The 23746-nt window shown below is 43.0% G+C and overlaps 1 protein-coding gene across 3 annotated transcripts; it reads left to right on the plus strand.

The window, feature by feature from the left end:
* The first annotated feature begins 7248 nt into the window (after positions 1 to 7248).
* On the plus strand, positions 7249 to 23190 carry ING4 (inhibitor of growth family member 4). 3 transcript variants are annotated; one of them, XR_006164939.1, is made up of 9 exons: positions 7661 to 7747; positions 19962 to 20033; positions 20242 to 20408; positions 20604 to 20718; positions 21041 to 21149; positions 21482 to 21629; positions 22043 to 22104; positions 22325 to 22498; positions 22592 to 23190. XR_006164939.1 is itself a non-coding variant. In XM_032995656.2 (8 exons), exons 2-8 carry the CDS (start codon positions 20006 to 20008, stop codon positions 22362 to 22364), a joined length of 669 nt encoding a protein of 222 aa, XP_032851547.1. In that variant the 5' UTR covers positions 7249 to 7267; positions 19962 to 20005; the 3' UTR covers positions 22365 to 23190. The 3 variants fall into 3 exon arrangements, 2 of the variants coding, with proteins under 2 accessions (XP_032851547.1, XP_042644588.1); XM_032995656.2 differs by lacking the exon at positions 7661 to 7747 and adding an exon at positions 7249 to 7267 and having other exon boundaries at positions 22325 to 23190; XM_042788654.1 differs by having other exon boundaries at positions 22325 to 23190.
* Positions 23191 to 23746: the final 556 nt, after the last annotated feature.

Consider the following 23746-nt stretch of genomic DNA (forward strand, 5'->3'; position numbering starts at 1 on the left):
ACTGCACGAGCATCTTGCCACTGTGAGTCCTGAGCGGCTGTGTGGGTGGGCGCAAGGATACCACATCCCTGCCTTGGGGCAGCCTTGCAGTTCGCCCAGGGAAAGCGAGGAGCTCTGTGTTCTACACCTGTGGAGCCTGCGGCGGAAACCTTTTTTCTTTACATTCAGTCACCAGGGTTGGCTGCAAACGGTTCGAGTGTTTTGTAGATCCATAGGTTAGGCTAGAAGAAGCTGTCTGGTTTGATTCCTGCATTTCATAGGTGACATTTCACCCATTTATCCTGTACTGAGCCCCAAGAACTGATGTGTACTTGAAGTATGTGTTGACAAAATGCAGTGGCTTGATTTTTGAGGCACTGGGACACAGAGAATCCCTTCCATTGGTAGCCTGCTGCAAGGGCTTCGTGTTCTCACTGTTTAGATATTTCAGCCCAATTTCTCCTTTGGATTGGTTTGGCTTTGGCTTCCAGGTACTACTTCTGGATCCATACATCCCACTGATTCAGAGAGCCTCAGAGTACAGTGGGGCCTTTTCCCCTGGACTGGTATTTAAACACTGCGATATCACTTCTCAATCCCCTTTTTGACAAGCTAAGGAGATGGAACTCAGATCTTCCACTGTAAGGGATTTCCCCCAGCCCATAAATTATTCTTATATTTTCTTTCTACATCCTGTCAAATTTTTCAGTGTCTTGTGAAAACGTTCCTTTTGGAATTGAGTGTTCAAGCCCCAGTGCCATGGACAAGGTTCCCCTGCCCTTTGCCTTAAGTCTGCAGAGGATTGCGTTCGTCATTTTCTCGCAGCGTTATACGGAGCTCACGTTAGCTGCTTGTCTGGTGTGACCCCTAGACCATCTGGAGTCAGCTTTCTGTGATAGTGTTTCCCCCTTTCTAAAGGTATGGTCTGAATTTTTATTTCCTAGATACTTAATATGAGGCTGTATCAAAGTCCAGTTTGTGCGAAAGGACCTGGCTTACTGATGGACCAGGTTACTTGCCACTTTCTCAGTTTTGTCATCCACAAACTATCAGTTGTTATTTTTTACTTTCAGATCCAGGTTGAAAATGCTATATTGCATCTGACCTACACTAACTTGAAAAGCATCATTCAGTGCAACTTTTTATTAGCTTCTTTTTGAGACTTGCAGGCTAGGCATTTCTTAATCCTCTTAGTGTGTGATCATGTACAGTAAATCTTTTTGACTTATGGTGCTAGGTCAATGCCTTACAAAAATTTAAGTATGTTGCACCTATGCAGTCCCATTTGTTAAACCAAATATATAATGATGTCATCTAAGAATGAAATTAGGGTTTGGGGGGTTTTCTTTTTTTTTTTCCTTACTAAATCTGTATTTCATAAAACCTTTGGGATATAGGTTTTATTTTTCATTCACTAATTCTTAACAGCTTTTCCATAATTTTGACATTAAGTCGTTTCATTTGCCTTTTGGGAATACTGTCATGAATGTCTTAAGGTATTTTTCTAATATCCCAAGTTTCATTAAAATTGGAATCGATGGGCTAGAGAGCTTGTTAGTGAACTCTTTTAGGACTCCTCTGTTTCTTTGCTGACTTAAAAATATACATCTCTAGTAGTTGTTGTCTCATCTCCTACTTCGATACTAAGGTACTGGATAGCAGTTGCTATTTCCGTATGATTGCCGCATCCTGTTTCTTTCTGAATATGAAATTGGAAGTATTTGTTGACTGATTTCCCCTGTTCTGTGTCACTAGCATTTTCACCATTTTTATCTGGTATGGATCAGTAATATTTGTTTATTTTTTATTTAAAGAAATGAATGAAAGATCAAAAATCCCTTTCTTACCACGAGTGGTTTTGCTAGCCACAAAGCTTTTCTTAAGTTTTTTCTATTTTATGTCTAATTTATGTCGGTTGCTGCTTGGCCTTCCTCTTTTCTGTGTGTTATGTTTCAGGTTTGGGTTTTTTTAAATTGTTTCTTCTTGCTCACGGAACATCACTGAACCCAGGATGAGCTTTTACCAAAAGTGTTCCTCTTCCTTCATTGTGGAATTAGGGCTTTTTTGGCCACATAATAAATTTTTCTTACAGAACAGTTTCATTCACATTTTTCTGCCTATTTCATGGGTTTTTTTATGGACAACTTGATTTGCTCACTTTGGAAATTAGCACAAATTCAGCACAGGCTTGTGGCTCTCCTCTGCACGTCCATATTCCATAGAAACAGGACAAAATTGCCAGTTTCACTCAGGTTATTGTCTTTTATGCATCACCTTGAAGTCTGAAAGATTGACTTGGTTGCAGTGTCTTGTATTAAGCAAGCTACAGTTTTAAACGTTAAAATTCCCTGCGGTGTTTTTTTGTTTTATGTGTTAAAGGTGCTTGAAATCACGTTTCCTATTCCCTGGTTTGATACGTATTTTTCTAATGTCTGCTGTCCTTCTCCTTCTTGGAATCTGCTATCTAGCATGGGGATCCGTATGTATTTAAGGCTGTACAATTCCTGTATTACCAGTTATTTCAAAGGTATTATTGCTCGTGTTTGTGCAGGTTGCTGCTATGCCTATAGCTTTTACTGTTGCCCAGGAAGAAACTAACGATTTTTCACTAAGGGACTTGCCCATCGAGATTTCGAAACGTCACTTTATTCCAGGCCTCTTTCTTCTTTTCATCAATGAGAATTTCTTACTTCTCTGTTTACCCGGAGTCCCACTGCTGGTGTGGGAATACTGGAAGATACCTTACTCCTATTACCTTTGTCACTTACTTGAGTTTGGATTAGGTATTCCTCTTTGGATTCCCAAGTAACATAATCAAAGTGCTTCAGGTGGTTTAAAAAGTATAGTTGCTACCTGTGGGATGCAAAACGTAACATCTCTACAAAATTCTTCCCTGTTGAGATGAAGCCTCAGATTCCACAGTCTGCAGCTTCTCAGCTTTGTGCATTCAAGCCAGCAGTGGTTCAATTATTTAATTCCCGTTCAAAAGAGCGGAAGATTCTCAAACAAGATCCCATGGTCCCTCCTCTTCAGCTCACTGAATTCTTTGGCCCTGCATTTTCTTTGTGATGCCAATCCATTTGTTTCTGTATGTCTGTACCCAAGAAGGCTTGACAATAACTATGGAGTTCTGTATTAGGTTGCATCTTGTATCTTTGCTGAAAGACAGTAGCCCTTTTTCTTCTTGTCCTTTACTGAATTGGTTGTCTGTTCTTAGCTGGATTTTGCAAATTATTGTTGCTTTAAAAGGAAACATCATGTAGGCTGGAAATCATTTAGAAAAGTCACCCACAAACAGTAACTGAATCTCAGCTGTGACTAATGATAATATTGCTGGTCTATAATTCAGTTAAATCTTCAAGAAAGATTTCAGACTTTCATATTTAAAACCTTATGATTAATCAACCATGTCCCTTATTAGAGTTTTTTGTTGGTTATCACTGCCATTAAAACTGCCATTCTATTTTACTACCTTTTTTTTTTTTTTTCCTACTCTATAGGGTCTTGTTATGCCTTTGTTCTGTACATTAAAGTCTTCTGCTATAGGAAGTCTTTTTTCTTTTGTAATGAATTACAGACTGTGATCAAGTCACTGTATTCATCTTTCCAAACAGCTAAATTAAATTGAGCTGGTTTAGGTGTCTCACAATAAGGCTTGGCTCCATTGTGTAGTACTTATCTTTTGCCTTTCTTTTTTCTTTATGAATGAACAGACTGTGCAGTGTTCAGCTGGAAGTCTTGCCTATATTAGGCCTAGACAGTTAATCTTGAGCCACCAAACTTACATTGCCCAAAAGGATATGTAGTTCTTTTAATTAGATCTTTTTCTTTAAATTAAAACAAATAGCATTCTGTTTCTTTCCTTAGCTGAGTGCAACCCCTATCAATTACACTGTGATTTTGCCAAATCAGTGTTAGGTTAACTGGCTTACAGCAACCTGGATGATCCCATTTACTTTTCAGATACTTAAGTAAAAGTATTTGCTGGTCTTCTGGAACACATTCAGAGCTCCTAAGTTGTTCAGAAAAGAAAGCCCATTGCTTCCATCTGCTTGCCAGGTAATTCTTTTAAAATGATTGATTGTCAGTTTCTAGCTATGCAACTTCTGGGATGTTTTATTTAATGGGTAGAACTAAACATCTCCCTAAATCTCACTGGCAATAGGTAATACTTCATTACTTCACAGATTTGTCTACGTCATCCAACTTTGTTCCTAATATAGAATATAATTATGAGATTCTGCTTGTCTTCTATATTTTTATTGATTATTTTATCATCTTTATATCAACTAAAGGATATATATCATGTTTAGAATTTTCTTCTAATATTTTGCAGGTAACGTACCCGAAAGCTGCCCAAGTTTACTAGTGCAGTTTCAGAACATAGAATGAAATTGCTCTGTACACTTCCTTAACTACAAGATAGGTACCTGTTCAATCGTCATTTTAGGTACAACAGATGAAATTTGTGTGCATGGTTTCTTGTTTCTGTATAGTAGAACACCAAAGTACTAGAGAGATGTAGTAACTTGGTCCAACAAACATTTCGATTTCATGTAGTGTCTATGTAATGAATGGAAAAAAAAAAAAAAAAAAAACTGCAAGAAAAGAAATCATGACACCAAAGAACTAGAGTCTATGCCTAGTTTTGCTACTGAATTAGGATGTGTTTTTGGAACACGGACACAGCTATAATCTGGGGCCTTTGGCGTCCTCTTTCATTTGTAAAGCTGATTAACCACCTTGGGGTCAAGTGCTGCAGATAAATTGTTTGCTGTTTGTGAGAATGAAGTTGTGGGTACATCTGGTCTTTCCTGAAGAGAAGGAAATGCAGGGCAGGGACCTTTGAACCGAGAATGTTAAAGAGTGAGAAGAGCTGAATACCTCTACAGCAAACAAGGGAACCAAACAAGATTCTGAAGCTGTAGGCCTGCTGCTGGGGGATGTATAAGGACCCCTCTCAAGCACCGGCCTTCACCTTGTGGTCCTTGGACAACATTTAAGAGGTCTGTATGGTAACTGAAAAACCGGAGGCTTAAATTTGGTATGCAGATGTTTACATTTCCAAAGGAAAATACACAGGTATCTGTAGATCAATAAAGGTTGAGAACCACTACTCTAGACTTCTTCAGCAGGCTGTTTAGCCTCCCTTTGCGAGATGCGTAGGCCTTCTGGGCAGTATGCCCACTCATCAGTCAGGTCCTTCATCTACCTAGGAGGCATTTACCAGTGTAAGGAGAGAACGTAATTGAAGTAGTGAACTGTGGGGTGGGGGGGGGGTGGGCGGGGTAGGGTGTGACAACCACTGGGGATAGCATTTGTTGACTTTGTTGCTACAGTAGTTACTGGAGTATCAGTATATGAGTGAGACAGGGGTAGACAGAGTCGGGTACCTCTAGAGCATCTCGCCATTGGGGAAACATTTTCCTGTAAAATCATCTGCACCCATGCTAGGACTTTCACTTGCGGAAGTGTTTACTCTAAAAATTACACCTCTCACCAAGCAACTACTGTGGTAACACTCCATCTGCAGGTGAGGATGCTTCTGGAACGCTGAGCAACTTTTTTAGATTCAGAGCTCAAGAACTAGGTTTTGCTGGATTGGAAGAGTTTCTACTGCCATGAGACCACACAGATAGACAAAACTGCCTCTCCCCTTCGTTTTCCAAAGTCATAGTGGCAGTTAATGAAGTTAGATACATTTGTACAGTTTACTGAGGTTTGCCATTTAAATTTTAGGCGTCTCCTCTTTTCCCCATCTTTTGTATCAGCAGTGGCAAGTCCAGAGGGAACTTCATCTTTCCATTTCAGCGGTCCAGTATTTTGATATCTCCCTAGCCTTGGCTTGGAGGGTAAGGTGAGATTCCCAGGTGGTCTCTTAACCAAATTGGTGATGTCTAAGAATGCCTATTTTTTAACATTGGCTCCATTCCGCCTGGTAGGAGGCATGTGGGGGATTCTGGTGTACTGTGACAAGGTATAGGGAGCAGATTTTTTTTGTTTTATGTAACGGTGTCATGGTTTGAGCCTGGTCGGCAGTCAAACACTGCGCAGCCACTCACCCACCCTCCCCCCATCCAAAACACAGCACTATTGTAGTTACCAAAAAGAAACATTAACTCTGTTCCAGCCCAAACCAGGACAAACAGCCAAGTCCTTCCCCTTATTTAAAAGTGTATGGCAATTTATACAAGGATTTTCAAGTTCTTTAAAAACAAAGTGAGGCTTAACAATAATGTTCAGCTAACTGAAGCCAGCTGCTTCACACGGAAACTGAAAAGAATAAGAAATGTGTTTTGAATAATTAAAAATGTCATAACTTAAATGACTATAGGAATTGGAAAACACTGCATCTTCTGAACACAGAGGCTTTCTGAATTAACCAAATCATTTAACAGCGAGATGGTTGATAGTTCAAACAGCTGCAATTAGTTTTTGTAACACACCCCTCGGTCTTGCATTGCGGGCTGTTGGAGGACTTATTCCCAGTATATCCATATAAATAAAGGCATGGTGTCTTGCAAGATCTTTGGGAGGAAAGGGAAGAAACAAGGCTGGTCAATTCTTCTCAGGGCCAGAATCTAGTAGTGTGCAGTCCTAAGCACCAATTGTTGCTATACAGGCTATCAGGAAAAAAAAAAAAAAAAAAAAAAAAAAAAAAGAACAAAGGAGGTGAATGGGCAGGAGAAAGGCAGATGAGACGTTAACATTTGCCAAACCAACCCAGTGCTTGCTAAACTGTATAGATGCTAAATTAACACCAACCTCTTGAAACAACGATCCTGAATATTGTAGACCCTAAGGAGAAAGATAATTTTGTCTCAGTTCCTTTGTAGTTGCATGTGTGACCTAACACAATACCGTACCCTGTCATGTGCAATCACTAGGACAGTCTGAGGAAGGGCTCCTGAACTCTAGCAAGAGGATTTCTAACCTAGAAGTGACTTAGGATATACAATCATGAAAGTGTGTCTGGCAAGATGGAGAAAGGCTCGCACGGTCCCATGTTTGACTTCACTGCTTTGTTGGTTTGTTAGTTAAGTTTGTACCACAGTCATTTTACAGCAGACAGTCTGTCTTTATAATATAGCAGCAGCTACCCGTCCCTGTTGAATTATATGGTGAATGGAAAGATACAGTGCCGTAACAAACCAACAGCACTTCCTCACCCAGATTATCAGACAGGAGTGCCCAGCCAGCTGTTGAAAATTATCTGAAGCCAGGAGAGACCTCCGTAGCCTCCAAAAGACCAAGCTCGTTTCTTTTGGCGTGGAGAGGAAGGCAGCAGGTATTTACCCTCCCGCAGCTCAGGGTAGCCGGATCTAGGCAGCTCCGGGCCTGATTCCCCCCGTTCCCTGCGGCCGGGCCCGCCTCGCCCCGCTTCCCAGGCCTCCTCCTGCTCCGCACAACCACCAGCGGAGCGGCAGTAGTTGACCGCGCAAGGGCACCCTCCCTCCGCCACCCCCCCGGGGCCCTGAGGCCAGTGCGGCTGAGGGACCGCCGGCGGCACCGTGAGGCGGCGGGCTGTCAGGAGACACCCGGCCGGGCAAAGGGGCGGCTCCGGAGACCGGGCAGCGCGGGAGCCCCCCGTCAGGCTCCAAAATGGCGGCAGGAGCAGAGCGGAAGCAGCTTCTGCGGTCGGGCCGAGCTACTTCCGGGTGGGGGGGGGGGGGGGGGGGGCGCGCCGGCGTCCGGCTCCCGCCGGAAGCGCCCGTGTGTGCGGGGCGCAAGATGGCGGCGGGGATGTACCTGGAGCACTACCTGGATAGTAAGAGCCGCCGGGGGCGGGGCCGAGGGCCGCGGCTGGGGCCGCCCTGGCACGGACGGACTGCGGCTCGGGGCGGGGCCCCGCGGGGGCCGAGCTCTGCCCGGGGGCTGCCCGGTCCCCGGGGCGCCCGCGGCCTGCCCCGAGCCTCTCGGGCGGCGGTTTTGCCCGGCTGTCCCCGGCCCGGCCGTGAGGGCCCTGGGGCCGTACGCGGAGAGGCGCCTTGGGGCCGCTTACAAACGGCGGCAGCGGCTGCGCCGGTGCGGGCTGCTCCTCCGCCGTGGGGCAGAGCTCGGCCCAGCTGCGGTCCGTGAGCGCGCCGCGCTGACACCGGAGGCGGGCACTTGGTTTGTGTCCCCGGTGGAAGGAGCCTGCCTGGTGCTGCTCCAGCCGGCTTTTGGGAGCGGCAGCTCGGCTGTTAGTGGCTTTCCCGGGGTAAACTGCAGGGCTGGTGGAATCAAGCCGAAGATAACTTTTGTATCTGTAGGGAGGTAGTTTCAGTCGCTTCCTTTGCTGTCGTTTTACAAACGCAGTCCAGTTTCACTGGTCGAAGAAGAGTTCTGTAAATGCTAACGAAGTTGGTAACGTTATTTGGAGCACTCCTATGATATCACTCTGCTTTAAGATGCTTATAACATTGCCAAACTCTGTCTTTTGGGGGATAAGACTTTCAGTATGTGTTTTACCCCTGTGTTATTAAAGTAGTCAAGTAGACTAATTAGAGGAGTTATTTTTGAAGGAACGTACTAATCAGTTAAGATCTAGTAACCTGTTTTTTGATGAATGCACTTTTCATGTTTTCTTTCTGATCTAGTGTCAATACTAGAAACGGGGGAGCGTGGTGATGGGGTGGTGTATTTAAAGCACAGTAGTTCCGGCAATGCCTATCTTACTTCACTATATCTGGCCAAGTTAAATATCTTGCTATCCATTTGCGTATTCTTGGTTCTTCAGAATGTTGCTACACTAGGTTTCTTCCAGCACAGAATTGATACGATGTCAATATGGAGACAAAGGGTCTCATTCCTTGTGTCTGCAGTGCTCCTTTTGTCATTAGGAAAGGAAACCTATTGTGAATCAAATTAAGAAGGTTCAAGCCCTATAATACATTCTGGTGAAAGCTGAAAAGAAGCTGGAAGTGAACAGGCAAGGATCTAGGAGCTGCAAGGAAGGAGGATGTGAAAGCCAGAAAGAAAAGTTAGACGAGGAGGCAGATTGTTAGAGAGGAGCAAGGATTTTTGAGCAAAGACGTATCTTCTTCTGATCTCCTCATTCTGTTGTGGAAGACTGCAATTGACTGAGGGTCTTCAGCAAAGATGGCCAGGAGCTGGGAGGACAGGGGTCTAGACGAGAGGAAAAAGAAGCAGATGAACAAGGAGTAAGTGCATGGGGAGGACACTGAGTTTTCCTACTGGGGGAACACAGGTGTATTTTGAGTAAAAGCTGCAGTGCAGAGATAAAGGAGTGAAAGACTGGGATTTGCAGATGGTAGGCAGAGATGAGAAAGATGCAGCACTGAGTGTGGAGAGGTATGGTAGATACAAAGTCAGAAAGAAAGGAAGCTGTAGATGTGCTTGGTGGCTAGTGTGCTCCCACCAAAGTCAAACGCTTCTGGATCTTACTGTCACTGTCAACTAAAATCAGTGAACCTGTTGGAAACTCCTCTGTTCCCTTCTAGTACAAGCATGCAGACAAAATTACAAACGCTTGTATTCTCTCTCAGCTGAGATGTGTGGTCCTGCAATTGAATTAGAGATTCTCATCCTGTTGAAGGTGGATATTAATATGGTGGTGTAGACTTGTTTTAAGGTATCTTGCTTAAAAAAAAAAAAAAAAAAAAAAAAGTAACGTGCACAATCTAAAAGTACTTCAAAAAAATCTGGCTACAAAGATGTTAGAAAGAACAAAACAATCTTTGGGGTGTTGGTTTAGCCCTTTTTGCATACTCTTACACCTATTCAGGCCTTTTTCAATTTTGTCTGATGTCCTGTATAGCATATGCAGCATTACTTCCCTTTGTTAGCTAATTGTAAGACAGTTGCTGTGCTTAATCTAGAGTTTCTTTCAGAAAAGCACATCATATGAATTGTAATACTTACAGGCAAAGAACATCCATCTCAGTCCTCAGTGTTAGTTTGCTAATAGGCTTTCCTGTCATGGATTTGTGACTTTTGTCTGTAGTTAATTTTCACAGTCCCAATACTTAGTCATTGCACCTATAACGCCTTTTACCTGCCATGTGGAAGTGTCCCCTTAGTAAAAACTTCTTCCCTGCGTAGGTTATAACTGATTAAATCTTAGCCTTCTTTCTGATAATTTAGAAAAAAAAAAAAAAATTGCCTGCGATACCATATTTTTCAGTTTTCTGTTTACCCATATTGTTCTTCTCCAAGCCTGCTCTAATATTTTGACATCCTACTTGAACTTCTGATTCTCTGAAAGTGCATACAGTCCTTTAGTAACCAGTCTTCTTCATGGTGCTACCTGAAGAAGTCAAGTTATTGTTCTTCTGTTGGGTAAGCCATTATCCCTGTTTGCCATTGCATTTCAGCTGGGAGCTCATTCAGGTAACTATCTACCATGACACTGATATGACACAGGCTTTCTGTTTCTTAGAAATATGGTCCAGCATCCTTTTTCCATCACTGATATTCCTTGTTCCTGAATATATTACCCTTTGTAAGACTTGATGGAAGGTATCTGTTTGCAGTCAGGCTGTCTTTTGCTGTCCCAATGGTCTGTTCCTTCCATTCTTGTTCTTCCAGTCTGCATCTCACTTCCAAGTGACTAACTTTTATTTTGTTGGATCAAGAACTGCTTCTGTGTGATTTGTATGAGTGGTGCAGCCACTGCTGATAGTTCTCTGTAATGCATTCTGAAGCCTGATGTAGTTGTTAAGATATCTTATGTTTGGTTCTTCTCTTATTCTAGCTTGTTATGCAAGATACTTTTTGATACTACATTGAGTATTTGATGCAAGTTGTAATTTAATCTTTTAAAAAAATTATTTTCACTAGTGAAATGTATACTCTTACCAAAAAAGGTCCAAGGTCCAGTTACGCAAGTTTAACTCTTAATCTATATTTTCACCCTTGTTTAATTCTTTGAGATGATCTCAGATCAGCTATTTAATTTCTTTTCATGCCTCCCTGATAGCATTCAGTTTTCCCCTTGCTTCTTCCTTGCTTTTTTTTAAAAAAAAAAAAAAAAAACATTATTTCAGTATTTTAAAAAAACATGCAGTTCAGTTTTAAAGTAGTTCACTAATGTTCCAAAACTTCCTGAAAATTGATATAAATAGTCCAGAACCTTTGGTCGGTTCTTCTAAAAGTGTCTAATATTCACATTTACTTATTGGAATTGAATTCTTTTAGTATTATAGTGCTAATGCAGACACAGTTTTCAGTTGAATTCTTTTTTTTCTCCCACAGAGATTGTCTTTCATATGGTTTACCGGCTGGATCTGCTCAGGGAATGAATGAGGAGTGTGTGATGAAAGAGGGCAGTTGTTTGTAGGACCTCTTCATATCCTTGAAGAAAGGAAGGTGTATAATGAATTAAGTCAAGATTGTAGGAAGAAAAAAGGTTGGACTCATTGTTTGAGACAGTTGAATAGCACTCTGACAAAGTGAGTTTGATGTTTGTGTTTATGTTGGGGGTCACGCTTTTTACAGGTTCTCCTTGTATGAATTGTGCTTCCCTCAGATTATAAGTAAAACATCTGTAGTCGGAGGAGGAGACGTGCAGAATGCTCACAGCTGCAACTGAAGTCTGCTTTGAACAGATAATTCTGAAAAGTCAGGCTGTGTAGCATTTTTAGACATTTCGAGAGGTGTGTTTGTAACTAGCTGGCCTTCTTAGCTTTAATCTTTTTGCCTCAGTAAATCTCTTGACCTTCATTTTATTGGTAAAGGAAGTAGTGCTGTGAAAAAGCATTCTAATGTCACAATAATGAACACCTTGAAAAGCTGATTACCAATTCATTTTTCAGATTGGGTTTTGGGTTGTGTATGTGTGACTGTACTGAGCAAAGAGAAAAAAAAAAAAAACTTTGAATCACTGCTCAGTCACTGGGAATGAGAACTGCCTTGTATGAAAATCTCATGCAGTTAGGTAATTAAAAACTGTATGTTAAAATGCACGAGGTATGCATACAGCCTCTGTTGTTTCGGTTCATAATTTTGAATCCTCTCCTTTGGACATCTAAAGTTCATTTCCAGGAGATTTTTGTGGAATAGCCGAATTAACAACAGTTCTCTTAGTAAAAGGTGTCTGGCAGCTTCTTGGGTCTGGTATTTCAGTAGCTTTCAAGTCTTCGCTGTAATTTGAAACTGGATTTAGATCTGGGATTAGACATGCCCTTGCCTTTGCTCTAAGCTGTTAGTTGCAAAGTATATCTGTCTGAAACATGTTATGCTCCTAGCAGATGTTTGTGCAGCAGCAGAAAAATAAGCACATTCGTTCTGTGCTGAACATCCTGACAGAGGAACTCCGTATCTTGTCTGCTCTGATCACCTTCTTTCCTACATCCTACCGAAGCTGCCACTTCAATGACTATACTGAGCCAGAGGAAGACGAATTTTTCTTGTTCCAGTTCTCTTCTTCCCAAGTGTTTTTCTTTGAGCATGGATCTTTCCTCAGTTCTCTTCAGTGGCTGAAGTTAAACATTAAAGATTCCCATCTCTTCAAATATTGTCCTCTTTCTGGTCTCTAAACCATTTTATGCCTGCTTCTGAGGGGAGAAAGTAAGATACTGAAGCTCTTTCCCTCATGTCAAGAAAGCAGTGCAGTTTTAGCAGGAAAAAAAACTATGGGTGCAGAGGAGTTAGAGATGTAGAAAGGAATGGAGGAAGAATAAGAGGAAAACATAGTGTTTTGTGATGAGAAGATTGAATGTGCATGAAGACTCATTAGAAGAGTTTGCACTTGCTCAAACTTGAGCTACTGTGCTTGGCTCAGTATTTGATCTTGTACTGGATTAGAAATACTGTAGTGGAGGCTTTGAGGGGGAGAAGAGAATGGTGACTAATACAGCTTTTCCAGAAGTTGAGATGCAAACACTGAGTTTTTTTCACATTTGGAATTTTCAAGAGGATTGCAGAGCTTCTTTGTAGCAGGCACTGTTGAAGCACGCACATTCAGAAAACAGTCCCAAATAGTTTTCTGCAAGTCTCTGTTTATATGTGAATGTGCCATGAGTGTAGAGTATCTTTATAGTAGAGGGAACTGCTGTGCAACCACATGAATTTTCTACCATCAGTGTTTCCCGATTTACCCAACTAGTGGGTATCAGAATAAAGTAAGCATACTTTGTGACAACACACAGATTTGTCTTTTATGGCACCAGAGCCAAAGCATGTACCTCTCCTCAACTGTCCAGTGCCTGAATTTATTATGAAATGACCTCTCTGTTCATCTACCCGTGAGAACATATCTGCCCAGTTGCTCACATAGCTGAGGTGAATGGAAGGGTCATATTTGTGGGTACGCTTTCTGAAACAATCAAACAGCACCTTCCCTGCCAGTTCCAGCTATCGCTGTCCACCACGTATGTTCCTGCTGGGCTGATGAGGGTGTTGCTTTTTTTGCTTTGCTGAATGGGGAACACACGTTCTGGTTGGGAAGTGCTTGCCAGACTGGAAGGAGGTTAAAATTTCCACACGATTGAACTCGTCTGTTACTGAATAAATGTCAACATAAAACATTGGTAAGGAATGGTAACAAAAGAATAAAAAGTGTTTCCATCTTCTCCCACCCTAAACCACTGAGGGACTAGATTCTGCCAACATTTGGTCTGAATTAGACCTAAAGGCTTGAGAAAGTTGTCAGCAGAGGGCTAGTGACCTTGCTGATCTTGAGAGGTAAAAGGATGTTGCTGGTGTATCTACTCAGATGGCTGCTCAATGTTAATTCCATTGTTTTGGAGGCCACCAGTCAGGACCTGTTTCAGGGCAGACATTAGGACATATCTGTCTCAGTGAAGAGGATGATGGAGACAGTAGATTTAGATGAGGGGTCTTCAGCTGGTAAGTTAACATGGTACTGGGTAGTCATCTTCTTTTGGGTTTTTCTCCTTTTTTTATACTGATTAGGGAGGCATCAAGTTTCCTTTGCTCCTTCTGTTTGCATGTGTCGTAGAGTTGTATCAGTTCAGGGCTTGTCAATACTGGAAAACTTATGCCAGCATAAGCACAGAGCAAGAGAAGCAGCATACACCCTCTTGAAAGTAATCTTTCTCCTACAACTGACATGGGAATGTCCTTTCATTCCTTGATAACATTAAATAACCCATTAAAATGGGATTATTCTTTCAGAATAGCTACATCGGTCTGGATTTTCCTCTGTATAGCTTCACCAAAGGAGGGTATGATGTGTGTTGTCATCTTAATACTCTTAGAGAGGGCATGGGTGTGCTGTCAGAAGTAGCTGTAGGCTAGCCCTTGGTCCCAGTCCTGGCTGTGTTCCACATTCCCCAGCAGTTCTTTTACCTCTCACTTTAGCTATCATCGTTACTCTTATCCCCTCCCCAGTGTAGCATGCAGCCATACCTTCCTGTTCTTCATCACATCATACTTCAGACATGCAAATCTCTTATTAAATTGTTTCTATATTCAACACCATTTTCGTGTAGTAAAATATGCCTTTCACCTTACTGAGACTTTGGATTAGTTCCATCTGTGATGCAGCACACATGATGTATGGAAAATTACAAAAGATCTCCTACAGGGGAGAGAATTTGGTGATTCATAGGCATCATTTGTTTCTCAGTGAAAGCCACTGGCACAGCCCCCACTAAGCTAATACATTTATTATTGTTAATGACCACTTCATTTAGAATTGATTTTGTTGTTGACTGGTATTTTTATCAGAGCAGGTACAAGATGGCTTTACAAGACAAAGCAGACTGCATTTTTCTCCTCATTTCTTCACTTACCCAACAGCAAATCTGATACGACCATTTTGTCAAACATCCCTGTGATCTCTTTGGTGGTGGTTCCTGCCTTTGGAGATTTGTGACAGGCTGGAAATGTCTGGAGTGGTGCAAGTCTCATTTGACACGTGTCTTCCAAGTCCTCCAAGCTTCTGAAATCAAGGTTGTTGATCTTTAACACAGCAATCAAGATTCCTTTTCTGAGACTTAATAACATTGCCTACTATCTTGGCTGTGGATGCTGTAGCATTGAACTAACGTAATAAGAAAGAGACAAAAAGACCCCATCCCTCCCTGAGAAAAGGGTCCACTCTGGGGGAACATTAGGTTTCTGTGGCTGTTACAGTGACTGTTGTTTCTGACTGATATCTGTTTTTTTTTGGACAGTGACTGGAGTAGCTGTGCCTGGGTGGACTCTAGTGCACAGTGTACTGGCCCAGAGCCTGGGGTATGTGACACGGTACCCAGGAATTCTGTGGCCCGTGCCTATATCAGTCTACCGTGCACCCAAGTTTGTAAAAATGTAGGTAATATTACCCCTTACAGAGCTGTTGTGAGGACGTTATAGATTAGGATGCATATATGGCAGTAGGGCTGAGCCATGTCTGAATAGAGAGAAAGGTATATATTACGCTCATGCACCAGTTTCAGTAAACTGTGTAGGAAGATAAATAATTAGCTGAGAACTCAGGACAGAGTAGAAGCAGCAGTTTAAAAGGGTTATATCTAAAAGGAGGGATGAAAGGATATAAAAGACATCTTTCCCCTAATGAGGAAGCAAGGAAGCTCCTGAAGATTGCTGTAAGCCAGTTGTCCTGCAGTATACTTAAAGTGCTACAAAATTATTAGAATCATGGAGTTCCGAAAAGTCCCATGTGCTTCTGCAGGATCCCAGCCAGTTTCCTATCTCAGGAGGCAAAGAACTGACCCTCTCATTGTGGCAGTCCTTGACACAAGCAGGATTTTTTGAATTACCTTCAGCAATATGGTGTTTAAAGTGTTTGCTGAAATCTGTACTGTTCAATAAAGCAACCATGGTTATGTTTCAAAATGTATTTTCACATTTTTGAATAAATTTAAACATGAATCTGAACATGGTGGGTGAAAAGATGTCTCGGGACAGGCATCATGTATTTGTATGGTGCTTGGTGCAATGGATCTCTTTTTAGGAATTTGGACATTGTCACAGTACAAACCCATTGTTTGTCACAGTTAAAAGACATGCTATGGAGGACTGAAGTATCGTGAAAGCTATTGGGTTCTGTAGGCTTGCTCTCTATGTGTCTATGTCAGAGTTAACATCTGAGTTAAGTAGCTGAAGTTTAAATACTAGTTGCCTACAGTTGACACCCCACATGTGTTCTAAAAAGGAATAATAATAATAGGAGGGGAAGGAGGGTGATGATGGATTCTGACTTTTGGAGAGTGAGAATGTGTGGTTCTTCAGGGACAAGACAGCATGATTATGGATGACTGCAGAAGAATGAATGGAGGAAAGAATGACAAGGAAATAGAAAAATAAGAGAGCAGAATGGAGGTAGTGAAGGGCTGAGGATTGAGGAAAGGAAAGACAAAGGTAGGTAGAGAGACTTGTAACTTGTGATAAGAAATGAAAGCAAAGTAAGAAAATTAAGGGGTGGGAAAAACTCAGTGGGTGACCTGTGCCAATGATTTTCAGGGTAATCACACAGCGACGGGAATGAGCGGGGCTGCCCGTGGTTCAGTGTGGATCTGTGCAGACGGACACAGTTGCATGAATGCCAGCCCACACTTTGGGCCAAGCTGCTGGCATTCTGAGCGCTTCCTTCACTGTACGGCTTCACCGCCCTCTTTCATTCTTGCTGCCATGCCATTTGTGTTGAAAGAGGCCCTTGCTTTTATTTTACTGTCAGATTTTTGCCTATCTGGGACAGAGTAACTGCCCTTCTCTGCCCTCTGTTTAAGTGACCAAGGAATCTTCTAGGGTGTTTTTTCTTTTCTGTGATCCATTTCAAAATCTGAGAATTATTTGGGTATTTTACAGTTACTTAGTCATGAAAAGTGTAGGTGCACTTTACAATAAGAAGAAAAAGCAAATGAATTGTAAAGGAAAAAGGAGAAATTCAGGAGGAAACATAATTACATAAATAACATGAGTGTTTTTAGAAAGACTGAGGGAAAACGTGCTGCATTAGTAGGAATGAGGAAATGGAAACTTAGATTTTATGTTGTTTTTTTAAATGTGACTGTTAGGGTGGTGATGTCTGATAGCCAGCATGGCACAGGCCAAGCAATTTCAGCAAGTGTACTGACCGCCCTGATAAATGCTGTGAGGCAGAGCATCGCTTTTGTTGAAGGGTACTCAAGAGCTTTTGAGTTAAGCTGCAGATAGTAGAAAACTTCCCCGTAGGTAGGTTAAATACACCATACAAATAGTTTTGTTGCTCAGTTAAAACTTGGTTAGCTGCAGCTTTATCTTGTTATGCTTTTTATTTTTGTCAAACTCTCTCTGGATCATGATTTGTAATGGTGTACTCAGCTTCTTTCCACTTCCAGTTGAATAGATAAAGCATCTTTATAACAGTTCTGATTAGAAAGTTGCTGTACTGTCACTTGTTTCGTTTTCTCCCAATTTATCGACGAAGCAATTGCAAAACTTCGGTCCAATAATAGATTTGCAGAGTGGAACATTTTGCTGGGGTTTTAGAAACTCATTTTGCTGGTTTTAGCAGGGAAGGAATTCAAATGACAGGGGTTTGTCTCATCAGTCCCTGTGGAAACCTACCCAGCTAATGAGCCGCTGGGAGATTATTGCTGGTACGTGCTTGCCTGGTAAACGATCTGGGTGCCTGTGTCGGTGCTGAGCCTGCGCTGGGTAAGGCCTGACTGCCGCTGCCGGGGAGCAGAGCGCTCCGTGCGTGCCAGGGCGGGAGGCGAGCCCGGGGGGGGGACCCCGACCTGGCCGAGGGGCAGGCAGCGTGGGGAGGTGGCGCTGGGAAGAGAGAGTCTCTGAAGGAGAGGTGGCACGGGCAGAAAAGATGAGACCAGGCACATTAGAGGCAAAAGGAAAACTGGGGCTTTCCAGACGAGGGCACGCGCAGGCGTTGATGGTGGTGGCAGCGGTGAAAAATAGAGCACGGACCCTTTCAGGTGCTGTAGCGGAAGCAAACTCCTGTCCAAGGTTCTCCTGCTGTGAGGAGATCGCTGTGGAACATGCCCGTAGCCTCATGTCGGGTTGTTCTGCCCAGAGAATAGCATCCTACTGGGTTTTGGGCTAGCCTAGGTGCTCACTTCACCTAAAGGTTTCTAGCCATGCTGAGGACACACTGACTGTACCCGGGGGAATTTGTGCTTCTATCAACTTTCCTTTTTAGAAGAGAAAAAGAAATCACATTAATCTTTTTTAAAAACTACAAAGTCAAGAATTTAGAAGTTGTAATCTTCCAGGACTAATAAATTCAGTGTAAATTTAACATATTGTGTGCAGTGCAAGAACAGGTACTGTTTTCCTCTAGAGGATACCTGTCTTGTCCTCTGCAGGGGATGCTTTGGAGAGGAATGAAAAGGAGCGTGTTGCAGCACGACCCATGTTTCATTTGCTGGATAAATTGAAAGGTTTGGAGTTCATGAGGTTTGGGATTGCAGGAAGGAGAAAGGCATGGTCTTGCAATTCCCAAGCTGGATTTCATCCCTGCCATAAGCTCCCTTTGTAAGCAACGATAATTTTCAGCATTGTGTCTCTGTTGTTTACCGAGATGCTTTTCTGAGCCATAGGGATGTAGGTAGTCAGCTGCTTGAACCTTGTGTGAAGTCTGTCATGCTGGACAAAGATGGAGATACCAGATTTAAGAATGTGCAGACAGCCTTAATTTTGCTGCTTACTTATTTTTTGAGGATTTGATTTTGCACTGTTAACTGTCCTTGAATGCAGGGGGGTGATGTGTATGTGCTGTGTGATTATATATCTGGGTACTTAAGGACACCTATCTGAGCATTTCTCTGATATTTAAATTAGAAACGTCAACAGAAATCTCTTGAAGCAATACCTTGATTACTTATAAAGATTCTGTATATAACTCACTATATTCTGTTTGTGCAAAAAAATAAGTTAAAGCTTCTGACCACAGTGAGGCCTACAGCTGGTTTTGCCTCTTATAGGAATTAATTTCATGGCCCGTATGTAGTACTTGTTAAAACCTGCCTCTGGTGTACAGACCTTCTCTGCTGGTTGATTGCTTTTCAGGGAGATATCTCTGCTGTAGAAACCTGTGGCAGTGAAAATAGAGACTGCTGTGGGGACTGATGTATTAGACAGTTTTGACGATGGGTAGACACACCTTTATTTACACTCCTTATGTGTTGGAGAGTGGGTTTGGAAAGCAGACGTGCTTATGATGTGTTTCTGAATAGTTTTTACCCCCATCTTTTTTCTTTAACCTGTAAGAGATATTTTTTTATTAGGTATAAAGGTGACAATAATCAAGCTCAGACTTCAGGTTAATGCAGTGACACTAGATCTCAGTTTGATTAGACGGGCATGGAAAAATGAGAATTGTTTTTGCCAGCTTTGTCAGCTGAGCATCTGGTGATGCCTAGGGAGTGAATAGCGTAGTGCATTGAAAATTAATTGACTATCAACTTCACATTGCTCATTCAGAGCCCTGCAGGTGTTTATTATTCACGATATATAGCATTCTTCCAGGTGTTGGACAGACCAGGCTGAGATTACAGTGCAGAAGGCAGAACAAGGAACATGTGTCAGGGAGTTAAGACTGCTGCTCACTGCTTCCCATCCTGTCTCAGACTTGCTTTTTGGCTTTGCACAGAGCGTCTCCTGTCCCCTACATGTAAAAAGATGCACTAAAATGGACTCACTTTGCAATGAATTAGCATTTGATCAACTTTAATTTTTAAATCCTTGTACAGAAATAACTAGGTGGCATTGTTTACCAGCCGTTGTACTATTTTTTCATTACTGACTGGAGTACTTGAATGGATAGGTTGTATTATAATGACTGACTTCATTAAAAATTTTGGTTTCTGCTTTCTTAATGTAGGCCTTTCTGCATGGCAGCAGTTTTCTGTTAACTAGTAGGTATTACAGAACTATGCTCCTGGATTAAATATATCACGTTTTTATAGTCTTGTCTCCTTTGGAGTTGACAACTAATGGAAGCACACTAATGTGCACCAGAAAAGGGCACTGGGAATCGCTGGAGTGGTATATGTGTTATCAGTTGGCTTTGTTCCTGCCTTGGCATCATGGACAGGAACCTGACTTCTTCACGTATCCTTCTTTTCCTGCAGGTATTGAGAACCTGCCCTTTGAATTGCAGAGGAACTTCCAGCTCATGCGAGATCTGGATCAGAGGACAGAAGGTGAGGATTAGAGTTGGTTTTGTTGAGGAGACAGGAAATACGCAGCTCGGCCAGCTTTTCTTTCCTTTGCCTTTATCACAGGGATCTCAGGGCAGGGAAGGAAGCTCTGCTCTGATCTTTAAGTCTCTCTTAACGGAAGGCTTTATAGTGTGTGTGTGTGTGTGTGTATGTATGTGTATTTATGTATTTAATGGTAAACTTGTTTCAGACCTCAAGTCAGAGATCGATAAGCTGGCCACGGAGTATATCAGCAATGCACGGACTTTGTCTTCGGAGGAAAAACTGGGGCTTCTCAAGCAAATCCAGGAGGCCTATGGGAAATGCAAGGAGTTTGGGGACGACAAGGTTCAGCTGGCTATGCAGACCTATGAGATGGTATGAAGGGAAGTGTCTAGTGCTTATCGTATGAAAGGCTGTACTAAAGTCCCCAACCTTGGAAGGTCCTGATCTCTCTCTTTAGGCCCTACCCACTCTTGCTTCTCAGCTCTTAGTGCAAGCCCTGTGTCCTCCTCCTCTTTGCCCTCTTGGGCTCTGTTCTGTGGCAATGCCTGGTCACTGTCATCTTTTCAGGTTGATAAGCACATCCGGCGGCTGGACACAGACCTCGCTCGCTTTGAAGCAGACCTGAAGGAGAAGCAGATAGAGTCGAGTGACTATGACAGTTCTTCCAGCAAGGGCAAGAAGAGTGAGTACCACCACTGGGCTGCAGATTGATACAGGAGGCAGCCAAGTGACTATGGAAGTGGTGGGGATGAAGGCAGGCACTGGAGTGGTACAGATCAAAGACTGTTACGCTGGAATCTGAAGGACAGGTAAAAAGATGGTGACCTGGGCTCTTCTTGTGTGAGCATATTCAAGGCTGCTAGATAAAATTAAGATGGGGTGCATGGCCCAAAGCCAATATACACTTCGAAGTAGGAGTGTATTTAAGTATTGGAGAGGTTGTTACTATCAGGTGTCTATTTTGATGGGGTGGCAGATGCAACACCTTTTTCTCTTCTTACCAGAGGGCCGAGCCCAAAAAGAGAAGAAAGCTGCCCGTGCTCGCTCTAAAGGGAAGAACTCTGATGAGGAAGCACCAAAAACTGCCCAAAAGAAATTGAAGCTTGTCCGCACGTAAGTGTTTAAGAGATTTGTGGGAAAGAGGAGCAGCACTAGAAATCAGACCAAGGAAGGCCTAGCCAGGCTTCCCTGCGAAGGGTCTGATCCCCACCTAAACTAGAATGTGTGTCCCCTGTCCCTTTGTGGGAAGCAAGAGGAAGGAGACCTTTTAATTCTTCCAGGGGAGTGTGACGTGAAGGGGAAAACAGGTCACTTCAGTGTAGTTGGGCGTATGTGCTTAAAAGAAGTGAAGTGGCTGTTTCTGGCAAACAAGGGCATTATCTTGGGAGGCATGAAGGGACTCAAAGCCGGTTATTTTGCTGACCTACTTTATTCCTGTCCTGCAGTAGCACAGAGTATGGGATGCCTTCAGTCACCTTTGGAAATGTGCACCCTTCGGATGTGTTGGATATGCCCGTGGATCCCAATGAGCCCACATACTGCCTCTGCCACCAGGTCTCCTATGGGGAGATGATTGGCTGTGACAACCCAGATGTAAGAGCCTGCACTTGATGGAAATGAGGGAGAAGGGAGTAGAGGGAGTCTTGCACAGAAAGTCTTGTCCTGTTTGGGTGGGGCCCGATACAGCAAGCAGTGACAAGAAGAGGGCTTACCTCAGGTAGTTTGGGGCAGAGGGGTGGCTTAGCATGCCCTGTTCAGTGCCTCTTTCTGTAGGGTTTTCCTTATAATGACAGGTTGTTTTCTTGCCCCCACACTTAGCAAGGCAGAAGGGGAGTTCTCCTTGCTAACAATGTGTAGGTTGGGTGTGAGTCTTAATTCCCCAAATAACTCCAAGGGATTTAGGAGTTAGTGATCAAATGTGGGGAAGCTTCAGGAGCCCAGAAGCAATGATTTAAAGAGCAGGTTGTTTTGTTTTTTTTTTAACTGACTGCTCTCCATCCCAACAGTGTTCCATTGAATGGTTTCATTTTGCCTGTGTGGGTCTGACAACAAAACCAAGAGGAAAATGGTGAGTGAACAAGCAACCTGGAGGGCCCATTGATCTTTGGAAGGGGGTTGTCCTGGGTGGCAGAAAGGGGAGTACTGTATGTACAAACTCGGAATACCTCTTAAAAAGGAAAGTTTGAATTAAGGCTTTGTCAGGGACCTTGGAAAAGGTCCTTTGGGACTGTATGTTTGAGGTTCATGTCATGCCCTAAACGCTGGCTTTTCACTTCCCTTTCTACCAGGTTCTGCCCTCGCTGTTCCCAGGAGAGGAAGAAGAAGTAAAATCCTGTGAGCCCTTATTACTGCTGCAGGAGCTCTCTACCCCCTGCCAGGGCCTCGTCCCAGCTCCCCCAGCCCCTGGGGCCTTGGCTGGGGGGAGTGTTGCCCTGTTTGTGGTTTGGGCCATCCCTGGAATGGTGTGTACCCTCACGGTGGTTCTTGTGTGTTCTGTATCCCTGGTTGCTTCCGAATCCCTAAGGGAGGCCCTCTCTGTGTACTATTCCAAACAGGTCTCTGAACCTCAAAGGGAATGAATGAGGGCACCAGGGTAGCCACCAGATTCCCAGGGATTCAGGTAGCCCCTGATTTTCCTTGGCTTTCCTTCAGCCTCCTCAGAGTTCATTGCCTACTCTCTGCTTAGAGAACAAGGCTATGGGATGGGGGAAGGAAAGGAGGTAAGTCTTCAGCATTTTAGGTCTTTGATTTTCCTGGATCTTTTTTTCCAGGAGAGAGGGAGTAACCAGGCCACTTCTTAATCTAGTGGGCTGGTTGAGACTGAAAAAATGATGTACTCCCTATCTTTAACCATTCCAGTACTGGTATTGAGCAGCCTCTGTTGTTGGGGAGAGGAGGAGGAGGGAGTGTTTAGAGCTAGCTTTGTCTCTCTTATTCCTGGGGTAAACTTGCTGGTCTGAGAAGCACATTGTGTGAAGGAGGAAGAATTTCTGACCACATGGGGAGAAACGGCTTGATCTGGCCTGTCTTCCGGCTCCAAAATTTTGCCTTCCTTGTGTGCAGTGGTGCTTCTCTATTATGTTGATGATGGGAAGTTTGGGGATTCACATCCCACTTGTATAATACAGAATTAAATAAAGCTCATTGAAACAAATACCGTTTGCCTTGCTGTCACCTCCAAAGTAAACTGTGGCAATTGGTCTCATTAGTTATTCTTTCTTTCTCAGCTCTGCTTTTATTCTAAAACAATGAACGTGGTACAGCTTTTTCACGTAACAATCCTGAACAGTGTTAATCAGTGACATTCTGCCTAAGTCAGGCTTGAAAATGTACCTGATATACTTGCAAAAGGTTACCAAGCTTTTTAATGGCTGTGAAAAAAACCCTGCCCCTTCAGTCCGTGCCCTCACAAGAGGGTAGATATTTATTCACATTTTTGCTGGATCATTTACTTCATAGTTGTCTTCTCTTAAATTAGGAGAGGTGGAGGTTATAGAAGGCCAGCGCTCTCTGTGTGCCTTGGGCAGCACAGCTGAGAAAATAAGCCATCAGGACAAACCATGTGCATCCAGGAACGTGAATGGGTTTTTCAGATGTCCTGATAACTTGCTCCCCAGTGGGTCACTTTCACTTTTGATCACCTTGTTGCCAGAAACTCCAGCTGCTGTTACTAAGATACTGTTAAACTCCAAAACAATTACTGAAGGTGG

Source organism: Tyto alba, unplaced genomic scaffold (assembly GCF_018691265.1).
Source record: "Tyto alba isolate M040663 unplaced genomic scaffold, T.alba_DEE_v4.0 Super-Scaffold_14, whole genome shotgun sequence".
In the NCBI taxonomy this organism is placed as follows: domain Eukaryota; kingdom Metazoa; phylum Chordata; class Aves; order Strigiformes; family Tytonidae; genus Tyto; species Tyto alba.